Source organism: Silurus meridionalis, chromosome 12 (genome assembly GCF_014805685.1).
Source record: "Silurus meridionalis isolate SWU-2019-XX chromosome 12, ASM1480568v1, whole genome shotgun sequence".
Classification (NCBI taxonomy): domain Eukaryota; kingdom Metazoa; phylum Chordata; class Actinopteri; order Siluriformes; family Siluridae; genus Silurus; species Silurus meridionalis.
In genome coordinates this window covers 17,216,351-17,235,437 of record NC_060895.1, presented here as the reverse complement: position 1 = coordinate 17,235,437, position 19,087 = coordinate 17,216,351, and the positions used below count along the sequence as shown (strand labels likewise).

The following is a 19,087-nucleotide window of genomic DNA, read 5'->3' as shown; positions in this document are numbered from 1 at the left end:
ATAACAGTTTAATTTTAAACTCAGCAATCGTGCATAAATTAAGCCTACAATTGTCCACTCCATTATTTAAAAATCCTGAGTAGGCTTAATTTATGCACAATTGCTGAATACACTATAGTGATGAAATCTAAATAGCACTATCTATAGCACTAATTTATATTAATAAAAACTACCTACCTAACTGTAGGTAGTTTGTACTAATATAAATTAGTGCTTTTCAACAAGGGGCTATGGACACATTTGCACACATTTTTCTTTTGTGACATGAATATGACTGACTTTAAGATGTGCAGCCATGAATTATGATTAGTTTATTGCCATATATGTGTCAAAAATTAAGAATTGTTATAATGTTATGTTGAAATGTTAAATAGAATGTTGCAAATGTAAATGTTTACACCAGTCTGCATGTATCTGTCTATACGTTTTCAATTCGAAGACAGGAGGTGGTGACTCTCTGCCCAGCTATCAGTGTCTTCAAAGAGAGGAGGCCAGCTTTATTCACTGAGACTCAAGTAAGATTTATATTAATTATATTTGTTATTTTTTTCACTAATGTATTTATAAATGCCAATAGTTTCCAACCTTTATTCCTACATACACCTTTCATACCCCTAAATGTGTAAATAAAGCAAATTAGAAATATTACTAATATATTCCATAGAAAAATCTTTAGAATTTGAAAAGTGAATTTGGAAAGTGACTTGTCATTGGAAGAGTTGTCATTATTTTGTCCATTTACTTAAATAGGAGTTCCGTCGGATAACAACTATTTCCCTGGAAGAAACATTCATGTTTAAGCTTGACAGTTACACACCCCGTCTTCTGCAGCTGATGCGTCCCAAAAGAGGTGCTGTTGGTACCAGGATATGCCCTCTCCTTAACACTGTAAATGAGGTATGTTTTTTGTTCAAATAGTCTCAAAAGTGCAAACACTAATTTGTAGAAAAAAAACGCTGGTCATTAAAATGCATCTCTTTACAGTCTCAGAGTATTGAGAATAAAAGGGATGCAGTGCTCTCCTGCCTCATTGAGTACCTAGGGAAACCGCAAGAAGAGCTCTTCCAAGACTCCCAGGTAAGTTACAAAATGACCAATATACACAAGGTGTTGACAGACAGCCTCATAAACTAACAATTTTCTCATTTACAGCATGTGGTTAGATTGATAAATGTTATTGGCTTCAAACATTACATTTTTCTCTTAACTTATTGCTTGCATTTAAGTTTATTGTTGTTTATTTCTGCCAGTTAAACATGAAAAATGACCAGGAGGGCCAAACAGAATAAACTATGAAGGTGCTTTTGAGCCATAATCCCATGGCTGAGGATGATCCAGTAGACGTATCTATTGTGATAGAGGGCATCTAAGTGATCAGTGGGTGTGGATACAAAACCAAGGCATGCATGTTGTTGATAGGATTAATCTATGCCCTCTACCTTGAATGAGCTAAGAAGCTTAAAAATACTTTTAAAGTATTTCAAAAACTTATTTTGGAGCTAGATGGAGGCAAGTGTCTCAAGAAGGTTCACAGCCTCAAAATTAAAATCATGGAATAGACTGCTTCTTGCCTTTTTTGTTGTTGTTGTTGTTAATGTCAAAATGTTTTGAAATGTATCTTATTGTATACTTAAAAAATACATCTATTCAAGTATTAGTGTCTCAGGATACAGTAATTGGTAAATTTCAATTAGATGTTTATTTGAACAAATAGGCATCCTAAGTTTAATTAATGAACAAGTAGACACACTATTTGAGCAATGTTAGCCTAATTTTTTTATTTGTATTTTTATAATGCTGTTTAAAGGAAAAAAACTCAATTTTTTGTGATCAAGATTTGAATATGTTTTTGTTAAATATGCAAAGAATCGTTTGTTTGATTTTTAGTTGTTTATTAAAAAATTCATGATATACTGTGTCTGATGTTTAATGTTTTTAGTAAGTTTACCTTCCTGATTCAATAATGGTTAGTCATATTGGTTAATTAATAACAGCAATTATTAAATAAATTGAAAAAATACAATGGTGTTAATAATACTCACTTTTAATAAGTAATTTATTGTCTAATATTATGAATAGATTTTACCTAATTTCAATTGCCATGTTATAGCTGATTTATTTAGGTACTCTTTACGAACAGTATAGGGTGAAATTTACCCAAACAGACTGAATGCAAATTGTTATGTCACATTTTTTGGGTAGATTCAATAGGTAATTTTTTTACAGTGGTGTTCTAAACTGCCCCAAAAACTCGAATCTATATCCTGGAGTAAATGTCCACTTGGAGCGGTGGTGGTCAGTAACTGAACGCCAGAGGAAGAAGACGGCGGTGGTGTCATTATTTTGTATCTTCAGTGAACGGAGAGCTATCGGACACGGTTTACAGGTAAATAAACACTGATAACGCGAGCTCACACACAACACCTCATAGTGAACCAGGAAAACAGGTGGTCTCCATGAGCTTCATGGTGCATGAACATGAGAAGAGCAGAGCATATGGAGCGCTAACTTTTTTACATGGCACTTTATATAGCTAAACTGAAAGTAAAAGCCATTTTATCTCCCTTGGCTTATCTATAACTACAGTCAGTAACATTTTACTACTTAAACCCCGAGACAGGTTTTATGATCGTTTCAAAGTTTTGTCTGATGTTAAAGTTTTCCCAGTTTCTATAAAACAGAACTTCAGTCTGAACTGAGCTAATAACGCAGAGTTGGAGAACGGAGCTCAAAATTATTACATCTACTGGATCTAATGATTTTTCATTCTCATTCATGAAACTGCTATGTATTATGGTTTATTAGGATTTTTCACTATGAATGCATGTAGTAATAATAGAAGCATGAATGATTTGATACTGGTTTACATTCAAGTGGCTGCATCATTCATGTGCAGTTTATATGGTAAATCAATTCCAAATCCTGTCTTCCTTCTCCAGTGTTCCAGATTTTTTGCACATAGCTGGTCCATACAGCATTAACATATATTCATTTACATCTGTTATAAACAATGTACTCAAAGTGTGTCCATTATGAATAACATGTATTGTATACAAGCTTCATCTGAAGGATGTGTGTCTCACAAACACACACACACACACACACACACACACACACACACGCATACACAGACACACACACACACACACACACACACACACACACACACACACACATATATATATATATATATATATATATATATATATATATATATATATATATATATATATATATATATATATATATAGCTTTATCATACAAATAAATAGTTATAAAATCATACATTGTGATTTTATTTATTTTTTTCTCACAGTGGACATGCACCTGCCCAATTTCAGACCCCTCCATGATTTCTAAGTGGGAGAAAAAGACCATCCAAAAGATGAAAATAGAAAATAGGTTCTGGCTAGTTGCATAGTAGACCAGGAAATCTCGGGAATGCATGATACTGGAACTGTGTCAAGACTGTGTTGCTCTGTGAACCAGCTCAGCATTACTTTCTGTTACAGTATAGTTTATTGACAAGACTGCTTCAGGGAAGATTAATTGAGAAGAGCTTTATGTAATCTATGAACCACAGCATTAATCAACAGCAACAAACATGCCTACTAGTTGTTTCGGTGTGTAGTAGGGTATGGTATAAAGCATTGTTTGGCATTGGCATTTAGGCAAAACACAATCTGACAGGAGAATGAGAAGTAAGTGTAACACAGAGCAGGTTACTAGTAACTGAGTTAACCAATTATGAGTGGTACCTAATATGGTAATGATTGAACTTGAACGTGATATATGTAATGCAGTGCTTTAATATTTTACTATATAAGGGCTACAGACCAGAATAATGTACATGCACTGTGTCAGAAGAACGATAGTTAGCTACTGCTAATTATCCATGACAGTCACAAGCTGCTATGAAGGTATGTGATTAGGTTTATACAATCCAGCACTATATTTTAAAGCCAAATAGTGAATTACGCTTCACCTACATGATTAATCTTGCACAGAACAAATGTTGCTTGCTTTATAATCTCATTAACATTTTCTCCTGTCCATTCTAGAGATTATACATCTGTTAATCTGCATTTATTTTGGCCTGAGAACATGAAGAGATTGATGCTACTGAATTTAATACTTTGTGGTACAGTATGTTTCAAACTTAAAGTTTATGTATAGAACAACAATAGGGTGCTATTAACATGGGTATTAAATAATATATTTATTCTGCGACACAGGTATCCTGTTTCACAACACGTGGGCCTGGTCAGTAACGATGCCACACAGCATTCGTGGCCTACAGAAATCCTGTCTTGTTATACCATGTTCATTCTACTACTCATCTTATCCACCTACGAATCCATATCGGATTGTGTGGTATCAGTATGTTGACCGTGGATATCCTGCAGTGTTTAACAGTTGGAACCCTGGTTCAGTAATTGATAGATACAAAGGAAGAACCAGCTTATATAAGCCAACATACAGGGGCTGCAGTCTGCTGATTAAAGACCTTAGTCTTTCCCACAGCGGAGACAGAATATATGCTTGGGTAGACCCGGAAAATATTGGATGGCGCACTTACAAATTCTATGATGCGTCTACTATAATTTATGTTGATTGTAAGTGTTACATTTATATACAGTTTTGTCTTTTTTTCAATAAAGTTGAGCTTTGCAACAGTTAATATTTGGAAGCTTAATGTAATTTTCTTCTGCTTTCTCGGCCCATTTTGAATGAGGTAGCATCTGCAGAAAAGCCCAGTGTTCACATTTCTGGAGGTGCTAAAATTGGGGATAGAATTACAATTGAGTGCACAACATATCACACCTGTCCTTATGAACCACCCTCTCTCAGTTTGAAAGGGATTGAGAAACATTATGAAAAAGACGACGCATTGTTAAACAGAAACATTGGTGATGGCAAGTGGGAAATCACACTGACACGTGAAGGGATTGTTCAGTCTGAAACACAAACAATTGAGTGTTCTGTTAGACACAGTGGTGGCCTCACTGCATCTACTACAAAAATACACACTGCACAGTGTAAGTAATATTTTAGATTTTCAATGTAATTTATTGTTGATACAAAAAATCTAATGCATTACTGTGTATTCACATAAATTGGTTTACAAAGAAAATTCATCTGTAATTTCTGACATTTTTGTTGTTATGTACTGTCTTATAGAATGACTTTATGTTGTATTATAGGTACCATTGATCAACCCAAAATCGATGATCTAAACACAGGGTTTCTGGAGGGTGTGCAACAAGACATTGTTTGCTCTGTTACATACAGGTGCTCAAGTTACCAACCTCAGATTCTTTGGAATGATGGAAATTTACATGGAAGCATAACTTTTATAAGCACACAAGGAATAAGACATGAAGCTAAATCCACATTAAGGTTTACAGCAAAGGCTAATGATAACGGCAAGACCATTACCTGTAAAGCAACTTTTAAAGGATCTTCCCAAAGAGCACAGATGACTTTAAGAGTTAAGAGTAAGTAAGAATTTCTGAAGTTAATGACTTTTTAGTCACCCGTATCCTTTTCCTTCTTTGCTTTTTTTTATATGCATTCAAATAACTTGTTAATGTATTTAGCATGTTCTCCTGAATGTTAATTAAAATGAATTTACATACATACTTAAAGAATGCTTAAGGTAAGAGCTACAGGCAAGACAAGCAGTTGTACGTATTTCTGTTAAGCACTTAGGGGCTTCTTACATTTATTTTCGTAGGATTCCTTAATATAAAGTATGGTATTATGAAAAATATAATGAACATGTATTTTTGTTGCAGGGTCAAAGGGCTCTCTTGATTGGAGCTTCACAATGCCCAGTAAAATCACTGGAATTCGGGGTTCCTGTGTGGTCATTCCCTGCAATTACAAATTTAAAAATTCTCACCGTAGTGGTGTTGTGAAATGGTATCGGTTCTTGAATTCAGCTTACTCTCTAGTGTATGGTGATCCAACACAAAATATCATGGATAAGTTTAAAGGAAAGACAAGTTTATATCCATCCTCAGATGACAAAAGCTGCAGCTTAAAGATACAGCCACTTGAGAGCAATCATAATCAGGAAAGACTCTTTCCATGGATGGACCCAAATTCTATTGAAACATACAACATAAACGATTTTAAGGATGAAACTATTGCCATTGAGGTGACAGGTATGATCAAAGCTTTTACTGGTTATACTTATACAACATTGTATAATAATAATAAAAAAAATAAAAAAATAATACAAATTCTTAGATATTTAAATAAATATAAAACTATTTTTATATGTTATTAAAAATGTAATTTGGGTGGGATTTTTATTAATAATAATAATAATAATAATAATAATAATAATAATATTAATAAGGGTAATGAAAATAATATAATAAAGGCTATTCTATGTGTCAGGGCTGGTACTTGTACTCAGATTTTTAAAAGTTTTAAAAGTGTTTAATGAAGTCTAATAAAGCAAACATAGCAAACATAACAACGCTATTACAAGAAGAAAAAAGAATCGAGGACACAAGTGGCAGTGATGCAAATAACAGACAGAGGGAAGACAACATGGGGGGAACACGGAGGACCTCTAGCGGCAGAAACAACATGTCCAAAATAACAAACCCAAATCCTGACAAGTAGTGAACTGATTTAGATAAATTGCCCCCAGGCACAAAAGATTGTGTGAATGAGTGTGATCACGTATGCCCAAGATCAAATCAGATTCCACCATGACTCAGTTCAGCATAAAGTGGTTTCTGAAAATAAGTGATTAAGTGAGAAATGTGCAGACAATATAAATGAATATATTAATAGATGTGGATAAAATTAAATAAATGTACAATAATTAAAATATTCACTATTTGTCAAAAATATTATGAAAAATCTAAATAACTAAAAACTAAAACGACAAAAAAAACTAAAAAACACTAAAACCAAAGTGTGGTGTCTAAAAATGTATATTCAGAAATACAAAACACTCCAGTCAGGTAATAAAGTACTTCTGTATGTTTTTCGGTTTTGTTTTTTAAAGAGATCGTTGTGGAACCACAGGGAGAGCTTCTTGGCATAGCTAAAGTTGGTGAACCAGTAACTTTGTCCTGCAGTGTGATACACACCTGCCCTCCATCACCTCCAACAATTAGCCTTAATATTTCACGTGGATCTTCACCACCTCTTAGTAATACACCCCAAAACAATGGGGAATGGAAAATAACCAAAAAGATTACATGGACCGTTGAAGAAAATGATAATTCTGTTACTTGTACTGTGAGATATGCAGGTGGACAGACATCAAAGACTGAAATCAGTATTAATCCTTCATGTGAGTCTGAATCAATACACAAAAACCACTGCACAACTGTACCACTGCACAACTGTACCACTGCATAATTGTGTATTGTCTTACATCAATGCCCTTATTGTCTGTTATAGGTCCAATTGATGAAGCCCAGATTACGCCTGATTCAGAGTTCCTCGAGGATGTTGAACAAAAGATTACTTGCTCTGTTACATACATGTGCTCTAAAGACCGGCCGTACATTATTTGGAGCGGTGAATCGTTACCTGGCAGCACGTTTTACATAACAAAGCAGGGAAAAAAACACAAAGCTACTTCCACATTAAAGTTAACTCCAAAAGCTAGTGATCATGGAAAGACCATTACCTGTCAAGCAGATTTTAAAGGGAATGTTCAAACTGTGGACATCACTTTAAGAGTTCAAAGTGAGTAAGACCTCTTGGTGTTAAGGCCTTCTTGTTGTCTATGTTTTCCTTCAATATATGCATGTCCGTCATTTAGCACATTTTTTTGACTGCTAAATGAATTTGCATAAGCCAACCTTTTATGTGTATTTTTATTACAGGATCAATGGGCTCACTTGACTGGAGTTTCACAATGCCCAGCACAATATCTGGTGTCCGAGGTTCCTGTGTGGTCATTCCCTGCAATTACGAATTCAAAACATTGCAGCATAGTAGGACCAATGTGAAATGGTATAAACTCTCCACTACAGATTACTCCCTGGTGTATGACCAATTAGCAAACAATATCATTACACAGTTCAAAGGAAAGACAAGTTTATTTGGATCCCCAAATGACAAAAACTGCAGTTTAAAGATACAGCCGCTTGAAATGCAGCATAGTAAAGAACGACTCTTTCCGTGGATGGACCCAAACTCTATTGAATCCTATCACAGCAAAAATTTTGACCACGTAACTGTTTCCCTTGAGGTGACAGGTAGGTTCACTTAAGTATAAATACACTTTAAACAGAATTTTATCATATTTATAGCATTATTTTGTATTTATTTATTTGTAATTTTTAATTTTTTGGAAAATCAGGGTACTACAGGATTTTTAAACCAATAAACCAATATACTAGTTGTTTTCGCTTTTCATATAATGTATTACGTATGTGTTGTATCACTTATTGATGATGTGTTTACCTGTTGAAGATATTGTTGAGATACCACAGGCAAACCTTCTTGGCATCACTAAAGTTGGTGAGTCAGTAACCTTGTCCTGCAGTGTGATACACACCTGTCCTCCAACACCCCCAACACTGAGTCTGAGTATTACACGTGGAACTTCACAGTTTAGACACACACCTATTCATGATGGGAAATGGAAGGTAACCAGAGAGATTACATGGATTGTTGAGGAAAATGATAAATCTGTTACATGCATTGTGAGTTACGCAGGTGGACAGACATCAAAGACTGACACCAGTATTAATCCTATATGTAAGTTTGAAACAATAACAATGGATTTTAACTAAAAAAAAATCCTTTTGCCAGATTAAAAGCCTCACATCTTTCTTTCTTTTACAAACTTTTCATACTTTTTTCAGGTGATTTTCACAATCCTGTTATAAGTCCAAGCCAAGATGAGGTTATGGAAGGCATTGTGAAGATCTTTACTTGTACAGTGCAGCACACCTGTCAAAAAGATAAACCGAACATAATCTGGAATTACAAAGACATGCCAGTTTCTGTTAAAACAAATAAAGTTTCTTCCTACATTTGGAATACAGTTTCCAGTTTAAAATTTAGAGCATCAAGGGATGACCATGGAAAGACCTTAACATGCACATCTCAAACTTCAGTGGGAGAGACTTCAGATCATGTTACTTTAAAAGTAAAACGTAAGTTAGTTTGCATCATTTGATTACCAGCCCAGTATAATACGTACTGAACATACATACATACATACATACATACATACATTGGTTAATTAATACATTTGTTAATTTAATTCTAGTTTTTGGCTCAGTTTTCTCTGCATAGTAAAAAAACTTACATTACATTACTTGGTTCATATGAACAGAGTGACCTAATGCTAGGAAATGCTCTACTAACTTCATACTACATTATTTGTTCTCTAATGCAGGAGGAATGTTTTCACTGGACTGGACCTATTCAATGCCCAGTAAGATCACAGGCCTCCAGAGCTCCTGCCTTGTCATTCCTTGCAGCTTTGAATTCACAAAAGAAAAACAAAGCAACGTTGAGGTGAAATGGTACCAATACATTAAAGACACATTTCCTTTAGTGTATGGCCCAGATAGTGAGAATATTGTAAACATATTCTTTGGAAAGACAAGACTGCTTGAATTGCCAAGTGAGAGCAATTGCAGTTTGGAAATCAAGCAACTCAATATGCACCACAATAACAAAAGACTGTATCCCTGGATGGATCCTACACCAGTTGAGAAATTTCACAAGGAAAATTACTACGACAAATCTATTGAGCTCACCATAAAAGGTACTGCTCTTTTTTTATAGACACTTTAAATGACCAAGAAGTGTTTGATTTTAAATCCAGTCTATTACCTGTTTTGACAGAGCAAGCTGATAAACCAAAACTAAGTATTATTGGTGTAGCAAGAGTGGGTGAGCAAGTCACAGTGTCTTGTAGTGTTCTACATACCTGTCCATCCAACCCTCCAAATCTAAAAGTGGGGAAAGAACTTGACACTGATGTTACTTCACACAATCCAGTACAGGATGGCTTTTGGGAAATGAAAAGGATTCACACATTTAAAATTAAGGAAGAGGAGAAAACTGTTCAATGTAAAGCAACATTCCATGGTGGACAGACATCAGAGGCACAAATCGAACTTAATGCTCAGTGTAAGTAGAAAGTCCTGGAAAACAGGCTAATTGTCTCCTCCTCTTGATTTTACATTTGTCTTAACTGTTAGCTTTCTATATTAATCCATGTTGTCAGGCATGCAAACACAAAATGTAACCCCTCTAATCCACCTCACATTAAAATGCTTAAAATGAGATCTTGACAGTAATTGGTGACAGCTGAGCTGAAGTACCATCACATTTATATGAATTTGGGTTTATTCACTAGAAATTCAATAAGATCCAAGTTGTCTATTGCTGATTTGAAAGTGTGTGGTGTTTTGTTTTAAGCAAACCCTGTGGTGTGATGGTATTTGATGACTGAAGACCTTTAAATACAAAAACAAAATCTGCTAAATGTATTGCCTTTATTATTTTGTAATCTGTCATTAAATGTCAATCAAGACTGTCTAAATCCTGTATTCCCCTTTATACATTCCCAGAGTTTAAATGTAATTGACTCAACATCACTAGAATCAGAATTTATTCCTCCTTACATTCATGGTGAATGTATTACAATTGCAATTACATGTTATTGTTCTCACAATTACAATATAAAACTACCACACTTTTACCAAAACGTTACCACACAATTGACAATAATTTCACCAGAAGATATTTTAACACAAATAATGAGTCATGAAAGAGATCAGTATGATTTATGATTTATAAGTATACACAGAATGCACACTAGTAACAATATCTTCAAAAACATGTGACCTTAAAGAGGTTTTTCATTTAATTTCAGGTACTTATACAGATATAACCATTGATCCTGAAGTGGGCGATGTTGTAGAAGGTGTTGGGAATAACTTCACCTGCACAGTTTTCCATTCTTGCAAGAATCAGCCTCTAAAATTTGCTTGGAACTACAAAGAGTTACCAGAGACTTTGGGGACCAAAAAAGGCTCATTGTTAAACTGGGCCACCTTCTCCAATGTTTTCTTTATAGCTTCACTGGAAGATGATGGAAAGAAACTGACTTGCACTGCAACATTTTCTGGTGGAGAGATCACAACCTCCATTGTTTTACAGGTTCAAAGTGAGTGGCTCCATGTATATGACTGTATGATTAAACCTGTTTACACTTCTCTTGATATATCTTGATCTTCTGCTTTGTATTCATTTCTAGGATATGTGCCCAAATTTGTGGATCCATTTGAAAATGACAGTATGCATGCTTTTAAATATTTTATATTATAGCAGTGTAAATATATTAGAATATGTTCTTAATCATACTAGGACAGAAACATTTTTTTTTTATTCAACTGTACAATAGCTTTGCTCACTAACTTTTGGCTTGCTTGATGTCAGCTTTCCACATTTTAGAGGCAAATGTCGTGCCCAAGATCAGTGCTTTGACCCGCTCTTGTGTGGTGATACCATGTACTTTCAAAACGGGTGATATGCTAATTACGCGCCTTCGAGGTCTGTGGTACTCCAGTACTGGTGAATATGTTTACCACACCGGAAAGTCAAACATTATGGACAACTTTAAGGGCCGCACACGGCTTCTGGGGATGACAGATGAGGAGAACTGCACTTTAGAGATTGATAATGTCCAATCTCATGATAATGGGCCGTTCTGCTTCCGTGCAGAAAAGGGTAATGATAAGTACAGCTTCAACCACAGCTGTGTGTTCATCATCATGAAAGGTGAAAACTGTAACAAAATACCAATATTTTTTGCATTTTGCATATGTTTTTTAAAGCATGAGCAATAATTGTGTTTTAAAGGTGCTCTTCTGTACAACATTATTATGGTTAAATACATATAGGACCAAAACAAGGACTAGCTTGACCAGTTTCCTTGTCTTTTTCTGAATGCAGCAACTCCTGACAAGCCTGTGATATCAGCTCTTCCCAAGGAGATGGAGCCAGGCAAGCGATTTACAATACACTGTTCTGTCACACATACATGTTCCTCACATCCGCCAAATATCACATGGAATGTTCGGGCTGCCAGAGAAGTGGTTAAGCATGTGGAGAAGAATGCAGGCAAATGGGAAACAACCTCCTCAATTACTTTCATCCCAACTGGCTATGAAGAAGAAGAAAATCTCATTTGCAGAGTCACTTTCTGGAAGGGAAAAAAACAAGAAAGCTCAGTCTTTCTAAGTGTAAAACGTGAGTAAGACAAAATCCTTCAGCTTGGGCTGATATGTTTATCACAATGCTGCCATGGGTCATTATATGATGTTTGTGTACATTTCTAGGATTTGAAGGACTGGGTATGGGCATTTTAGGACTTTATATATCTCTGCCTTTGGTTTTACTATTGCTTTTGTGTGCTGGAATTATCATTTGTAGGAGAAGAGTTCAAACGTAAGTTTTTTTCATGTTCTTTTCAACAATTTTATTAAAATATTGAAAACTTATTTTTTAATATTGAGATTTTGAACATGCTTTCAAAGGAAAACTAGTGATGAAGCAACACCTGAGAGAAGGCAAGAATTTTTTTTTTTTTTTACTGAACATTGTTCATATTAAGCAATGCTAATCTTGAAATAATCACAATCACAAATATGTCTTGTTTTTCTTTTTAAATAGGAGATCATTTTGGACCCAAATTTCCAGGTTCAAACAATGTTTTCTATAAACTCCCTCTAGAATTTTAATCATGCAGTATTATGACAAATTAAAACTTTATTTCTTTGAAAGTGAGGTGTGAAGATTAACTTATTCTTACATGCATTAGGGGTGTGAACATGTTAATATTACAGTGCTAAACAGTGCTCATTAGTATGTTATACCCAAAATATATATTTTTTTTTATGCCGACCAAAATGTTACAGTTCAGTTCAGTTCAGATATGATCTATTTTGTTATATATTTCTGTCACAGTTACTGCCACTCAATACATATATATATATACCCCTTTTTATATCTTCAATTTAACATGCATGCTAAAGGAGATATAATGGGACTGCAGGTTGGCTAAATTCCACTATGGAGACCAGGTATACTGTTACTGAAACTTACTTCCAAATCTGTTTGCATTTGTTACTGAAAAGCATCTTGAATATTATATCAATGTTATTATGACCAACAGACCACCTCCAAGGCCACCAAAACCAGAGAAGAGGTAAGCTTTATTATATAACTTGCACTTCTCCGGGCAACTGAAATGTTTTAAAATTAATGTAGATCGTGATACTGAAAAGGTTCATGTGCAAAATTCTTGTTCTCACTTTTTCTTAGGGGCAGCATCTGGAGCAGGTTTTCCAGGTGACTGCATTCTATATTACTACATGTTTGAGTTAAAGATTTTATTCAAACATTCATTATCATCTTTCATTTACAGGAGAAGTCCAGCACCCAGTGCAGATCAGAGGGTGCAGTACAAGTATGTGGTATTTTAATATTACTTGGTATAGTACAATATGGTTGATGCTTGATTTTACCAGGGGAAAAATAAAAAAACAATGTAAATGAAAGCAAAAATGATTTGGATTATAGGTGAGAAGATTTCTTACTTTTAAAAAATCTAAAAGTATTGGAACAGCAAAAACCTTTTTGTTGTTTTTATTGTTTTTGCTATACAACGAAGACATTTGAGTTTTCATTTCCTTATATTTACATTTGTATGTGTTAACCACAACTTTTTAGGTAAGCAAAAGTATTGGAACACAATTCTAAACAATTTTGCCATTTCAGTAAAGTCAAGAGCCCATTGACATTAATAATGACATGAATGGAGATGTTTTTTTGGGCTACTGATTTGCAAAAAAAATATTAATAAATACAGTCCTCCAAATTAGATTGGTTGCATTTCTATTGACAGACAGAATGTTTATGTTGACCATTAATTCCAATTAATAGGTTTTTACTTTTGTAAAATCTTCACAGATGGATAACTTATAAACGTCTATATCTAAATGTCTAACTCTTATTCACAGGGTAAACAATACCAGAGTATCCACATCTGCAGGATATTAAAATCCCCGCTTTCCATCACTATTGAAGTACATATTTAATAATTTCTAGCTTTCTTTTTGAAAACAGATAAGATGCTGTTATATATTAGAAAAAGACAAAGCTTATTAAATATTGTTAGTTAATTTTGCTGAAACAATGCTATAAATTTACATAAATAACATCATAATACATGACTGCACAGTTTAAATATACATTTAACACTGGTCATAAATAATCTCACTCCACCATAATTCTCTACAGAATTAACACTGTGCTTCTTTCTCCCCACAGTGAACCAAAATCCTACATATCAGGAGTTGCCACTTAGCAGTAAGTATATATTAATATGTACTGATATCGGTAATTCTATTTATAACTCCACCTTTATATGAACTACCACAAATATTACAAATAAAGAATTAAACTGTTCTATTCAGCTGATTGCATGTCTAATAATTTCTTTTGTCTTTTTCCTCAAAATCCACTAGAGTATCATGATGAAGATGATTCCACCAACACTGCAGATTTTAGAATCTAAATAAATGAAATGCTGTTTTTTCTATTAGGCTTGGAATATTTGGGTCTCATGCAGCTTTTGTGTGTGTGTGTGTGTGTGTGTGTGTGTGTGTGTGTGTGTGTGTGTGCTGTTTGTGTAGAATAATATAAGAAAGACAATACAGTAATCCCCTGTAAATGAACACCACCCCAAAAATGCTATTTTATGTAGACAGTAATCAAATTCAAATTAAATTCAAATTAAATTTGTCACATACACATTGCAAGTAATTATATCTGCAAGTAATGCAAATAAAAGTGAATAATTGTATTCACTATTAATGTGAATAATAGTGTGCAGCGACTATTACTAGTAGTGTACTGTATTAACATTTTACTTCGTTTTATAATTAATAATTATATTTTTATTAATAAATTTCATTATTTTAACATGAAACTTCATAAAAAACAATTCCCTATAAGTTTTTTGGTCTATAGTGCTAGCCGAGATTGGGAAAATCAGCCAAACGAATTAGTTACGTGGCAAATGCTATTCTGCGATAAAACGTGGGCACGAGTTTCAAATCACGTTAAAGTGGGGGATTACTGTACAGCGCTAACTAAAGGAAGAGTTTTGTAATGCCAAAAAAAAATGTAGACAGAATAATGTAACAAGATATATGTATTAATCATTTTATTTTTAGACATATGTGTGTTGGTAATGTATAACAAATGATATAAACCATTTTATAGCATTTAGCCTCATCAGCTTTGTCCTTCATTATGTAATGTGCGTATGGAATGCATTGTGTGCTAAATAAAAATTGGAAAATTAGCTGGTCACTAATTTAATTCTTTATTCACAAGAAATGAATTTGTACATAAGATTTCTTATACAACTTTCATGATATTACAATTTACTAATTATTACCACGTCAAACATGTAGAAATTTGCATTGCATACAAGAATTATGGTTAATTGTGTAAGAGAAAGTCTTTTTACTTGTGCATGTACATTACAGCACAGTGAAACTCTTTCTTCACACATCACAGCAATGTTAGGAAGCTACTGTCAGAGCACAGGGTCAGCCATGACACACATCCCAGAAGCACAGAGAATTAAGGGCCTTGCCTAAGGGCCCAAGAGTGGCAGTTGTCAATTCTGCAGCTTGAACTCCCATCCATCTGATCAGTAACCCACATCCCTAAACACTGAGCTACATCTTCCCTCATTAGTTATTCCACATGTAGACATAAACAGTAGCAGTAGATTTATTATTTATATAGGTGACCGGAAATTAAAACCAGAAAAGAGGAAAACTAGAAAAGAAGCTTTGTAATGTTCAACATACACAACCAAGTGTATGGAGTGTGGTTAGGAAAGTAATTGGGGCAGAAGGAAAGTGAAACACATCACAGGAGACACATGTGTTAGCAGACAACATCCTTTACAGCAACTTACAATAACATTTTTTTTATACAACTGAGCAGTTGAGGGTCATGGGCCTTGACCAAGGGCAATTATTCTACACTTATTAGATCAAAATACCACTAATTTCTGTTTTGAATATATCTGCAAAAGAGCAAAAAATACAGTCCAAAGCAATATACAGTGGGGTAAATAATTAGTGCAGGTCTACAATCTTGTCCCTGATGTCCTTTGACAGTTCTTTGGTCTTTCCCATAGTGATGGAGAGGTTTGCATGGAAGAGGTGACTGGTGTCTTCTGTACATATAATCACTTGATATTAGGAGTCCTGTCTTAAAGGGACAGGACTAATTTGGGTCTGTGAAAGTCAAAATTATTTCTAATTTGGTACGGGATTAAATAATTATTTCACTTGATTAAAAACAAATTAATTTATAATCTTTCTTTAAAGTTTTTATGGATTTTTTTATATTCTGTCTCTTTCTGTTAAAATAAACCTAAAAATTCCAAACTGTTCATTTCTTTGTAAGGGGGTAACCTCACAAAATCAGAAGGGGATCAAATAATTATTTCACCCAATGTATCAGTGCAAATATAATATGTAAAACAAATAACCTCTATAAACAAATAACCTATTTAAAGATAAATTTTAAATTAACCTATTTATAATGACATTATAGACTGTTCTATTGACACACTCTATCAAAAGAAAAATATTTCACATCTACAGTCAACAACCAAGGCAAAATATTTTAGAAAACTAACCAAATTAATAATAATAATAATAATAATAATAATAATAATAATAATAATAATAAAATATATTAATAATAATAATAATAATAATAATAATAATAATAATAAAATATATTAATAATAATTTTAATAAATTATTTATATAATTAATATTAAATCAATTAATTATTATAATAAATAATAATAAAAGCATTTTGTTTTTTATGTTAATTTGTTACAATAATTTGTAGACACTATTATATTGTCAAAGCAAATTCAAAATTCACCTGAGATCATCACGGGTTCACCTACAGATGAGACTCCAACTCTACAACATACTTCCCTAAAAAAGGTACCAGATCAGAGAAAACACTCCTAAACAATAACAGGAGGTGAACTTTGTTAATTTTAATAAAGTCCTTGCTTATAATAAATTGACATAAAAATCACTACAGACACGATTAAAAAAAAAAAAATACAGGAAACAGCAGGTTAAATATGACTAGCTACCAGACTAGAAAATTTGCACCAATCATGAAAAAACAATCATCAGCCATCATAGAATCATGGTAGTTATTATTGTGTTACCTTCTGGCTGTACACTGTACAGTGTCTTTAACTTTTATGTAACAATAAGGATAATTAATCATCCATGTTTCTCCTCCCTGTTACTCCTCTACTATCTATTCTATTCTCTCATTCTCTTTGTGTTGAGTTAAACATGCTCCTGAGGTACCAGTGGCCAGTGATCTTGTTGTTTTCTTCTTTTGAAATCCCCCTGATCCATCCCAGCACCCTACGTCTGGATGGAGTTCTACGTCTGAATAGCCTAAAGTCCCATGAAATTACTGAGCAACTCAAAACTATGTGGATGGCTTTGGACTGCAATTTGCATGAACAATTCTGCATTTAACCAACCACTACTGAACAGCACACCACAACAATGATGGAACTGTAATGGATGGACATTAGGTGCCACCCTAAAAAAATGGGTTTATTTTTACTGCCACTAGATTATTATTACGGATAAACCAGGCTGGACTGGGACAAGAAAATCAGTCCTAGAATTTTGGCCCAGACCTTCACAAATACTACCATCACTACATTCTCTTGAATATGTATACCAACTCCTATTGCATTAAAGCACTAAAGCCATATGATAGCGTGAGAGTTGACATTAAAAACTTCTACAAAAAAAAATGCAATAATAAATAAATAATAAATACAATATAACTGTAATCCACACTGATGTAATCCTAAAACTAGTTATGAAATCCATCTTGTGTGCCTGTGTGTTTGAGAAGAGACCTAATCAACTTTTGACGAGATGATCACAGTTTTCCATAGTGTAGCATTAAATATGATGGACCTTTAAAAGGCATCCGGTGTGTGTATGTGTGTGTCTGTGTGTGAGTGAATTGTAGCCAAACTCAGAGCGTGCAATTCATTTATTGCAGTACTATCACCATTATTTTGTGTTTTTGGCTGTTTTATCAGGGGTCTACATTTATTACATAGCAGTTTTCTGAGAGCAGTTCTGCTTACCGCAGTCTCTACATTCACTTCTCTGTGTCTCCATTGCATTTCTTCTCCATGTCTCTCTGAATATTTTGACAGATACGCACTGGCGCTGCACGCTCGAACCGAGCCAGAAAGGGGAGTTGTTTAAAAATGTGATTGGTTCAGCCTAATGTCAATTAAAAAAGAACCAATTGGCTGCTGATTAAATGTGTCATGGGTCGGTCTGTCTGAAAAAAATACGCCGACTTTTTGGCAAATACTTTACACTGCCACAAAGACCCCAGCGCCATCAACTAATTAAACAGAAACATAATAAGTTTTATGGGCCAATCAGACAAAAACTCTATGAGATGTTTCGGACCAAATGGTCAGACTGCCTCTGGGGATAAACTTATATGCGCGAACATAAATTCATAATTTATCATTTATTTTTCTCTGTACATCTTTTTTGGGACAATGTCCATTGTTAAAAAAAGAAAAAAATCGGATACAATTTATTTAAAATACAAATAGAATTATTAAAACTGATATGATTTAGGATGAACTGGAAATGGGGTGAGAGTTAACATGCTGGGAGAGACCACACAGCATTACCATTTGCGTTTTCACTTTCGTGAAGGCACAGTGGCTGCCAAATTCCAAATGGAAAAGCAAAGTCCATTTGCAACCATATTTCCCGTGTCTTACGAGTTATAAACATGTCATATTTTAATAGCAATATTAATTATCTTGTTTTCTTTCTCACTTTTTCATCGTCACATATGTAGCCTGCCAAAACTCAAAAGGAATTTCTCTTTGCATTTGAATTTCCGATGACTTGCTGTCCGTGTTTGTATTGGGAAGTGATGTCACTCACAG

At 34.0% G+C, this 19,087-nt stretch overlaps 1 protein-coding gene across 2 annotated transcripts; it reads left to right on the top strand.

Annotated features, from left to right (window-relative positions):
- Window positions 1-2,303: 2,303 nt before the first annotated feature.
- On the top strand, window positions 2,304-15,379 carry LOC124394426. 2 transcript variants are annotated; one of them, XM_046862612.1, is made up of 27 exons: window positions 2,304-2,386; window positions 4,062-4,141; window positions 4,236-4,616; window positions 4,740-5,039; window positions 5,205-5,498; window positions 5,799-6,170; window positions 7,031-7,321; window positions 7,432-7,722; window positions 7,863-8,237; window positions 8,455-8,742; window positions 8,850-9,143; window positions 9,389-9,763; window positions 9,844-10,131; window positions 10,880-11,173; window positions 11,264-11,302; window positions 11,446-11,787; window positions 11,962-12,258; window positions 12,348-12,456; window positions 12,546-12,578; window positions 12,682-12,708; window positions 13,044-13,091; window positions 13,184-13,216; window positions 13,333-13,359; window positions 13,436-13,477; window positions 14,031-14,096; window positions 14,341-14,379; window positions 14,538-15,379. In XM_046862612.1, exons 2-25 carry the CDS (start codon window positions 4,105-4,107, stop codon window positions 14,068-14,070), a joined length of 4,917 nt encoding a protein of 1,638 aa, XP_046718568.1. In that variant the 5' UTR covers window positions 2,304-2,386; window positions 4,062-4,104; the 3' UTR covers window positions 14,071-14,096; window positions 14,341-14,379; window positions 14,538-15,379. The 2 variants fall into 2 exon arrangements, with proteins under 2 accessions (XP_046718568.1, XP_046718567.1); XM_046862611.1 differs by lacking the exons at window positions 2,304-2,386; window positions 13,044-13,091.
- Window positions 15,380-19,087: the final 3,708 nt, after the last annotated feature.

What these genes read in the sequence shown, in the direction of transcription:
- LOC124394426 (XM_046862612.1), top strand. Translation starts at nt 4,105, where the DNA reads ATGAAGAGATTGATGCTACTGAATTTAATACTTTGTG. An exon ending in TGTGTTCATCATCATGAAAG is followed by an intron (nt 11,788 to 11,961) that starts GTGAAAACTGTA and finishes TTCTGAATGCAG; the next exon opens with CAACTCCTGACAAGCCTGTG. An exon ending in AGTCTTTCTAAGTGTAAAAC is followed by an intron (nt 12,259 to 12,347) that starts GTGAGTAAGACA and finishes GTACATTTCTAG; the next exon opens with GATTTGAAGGACTGGGTATG.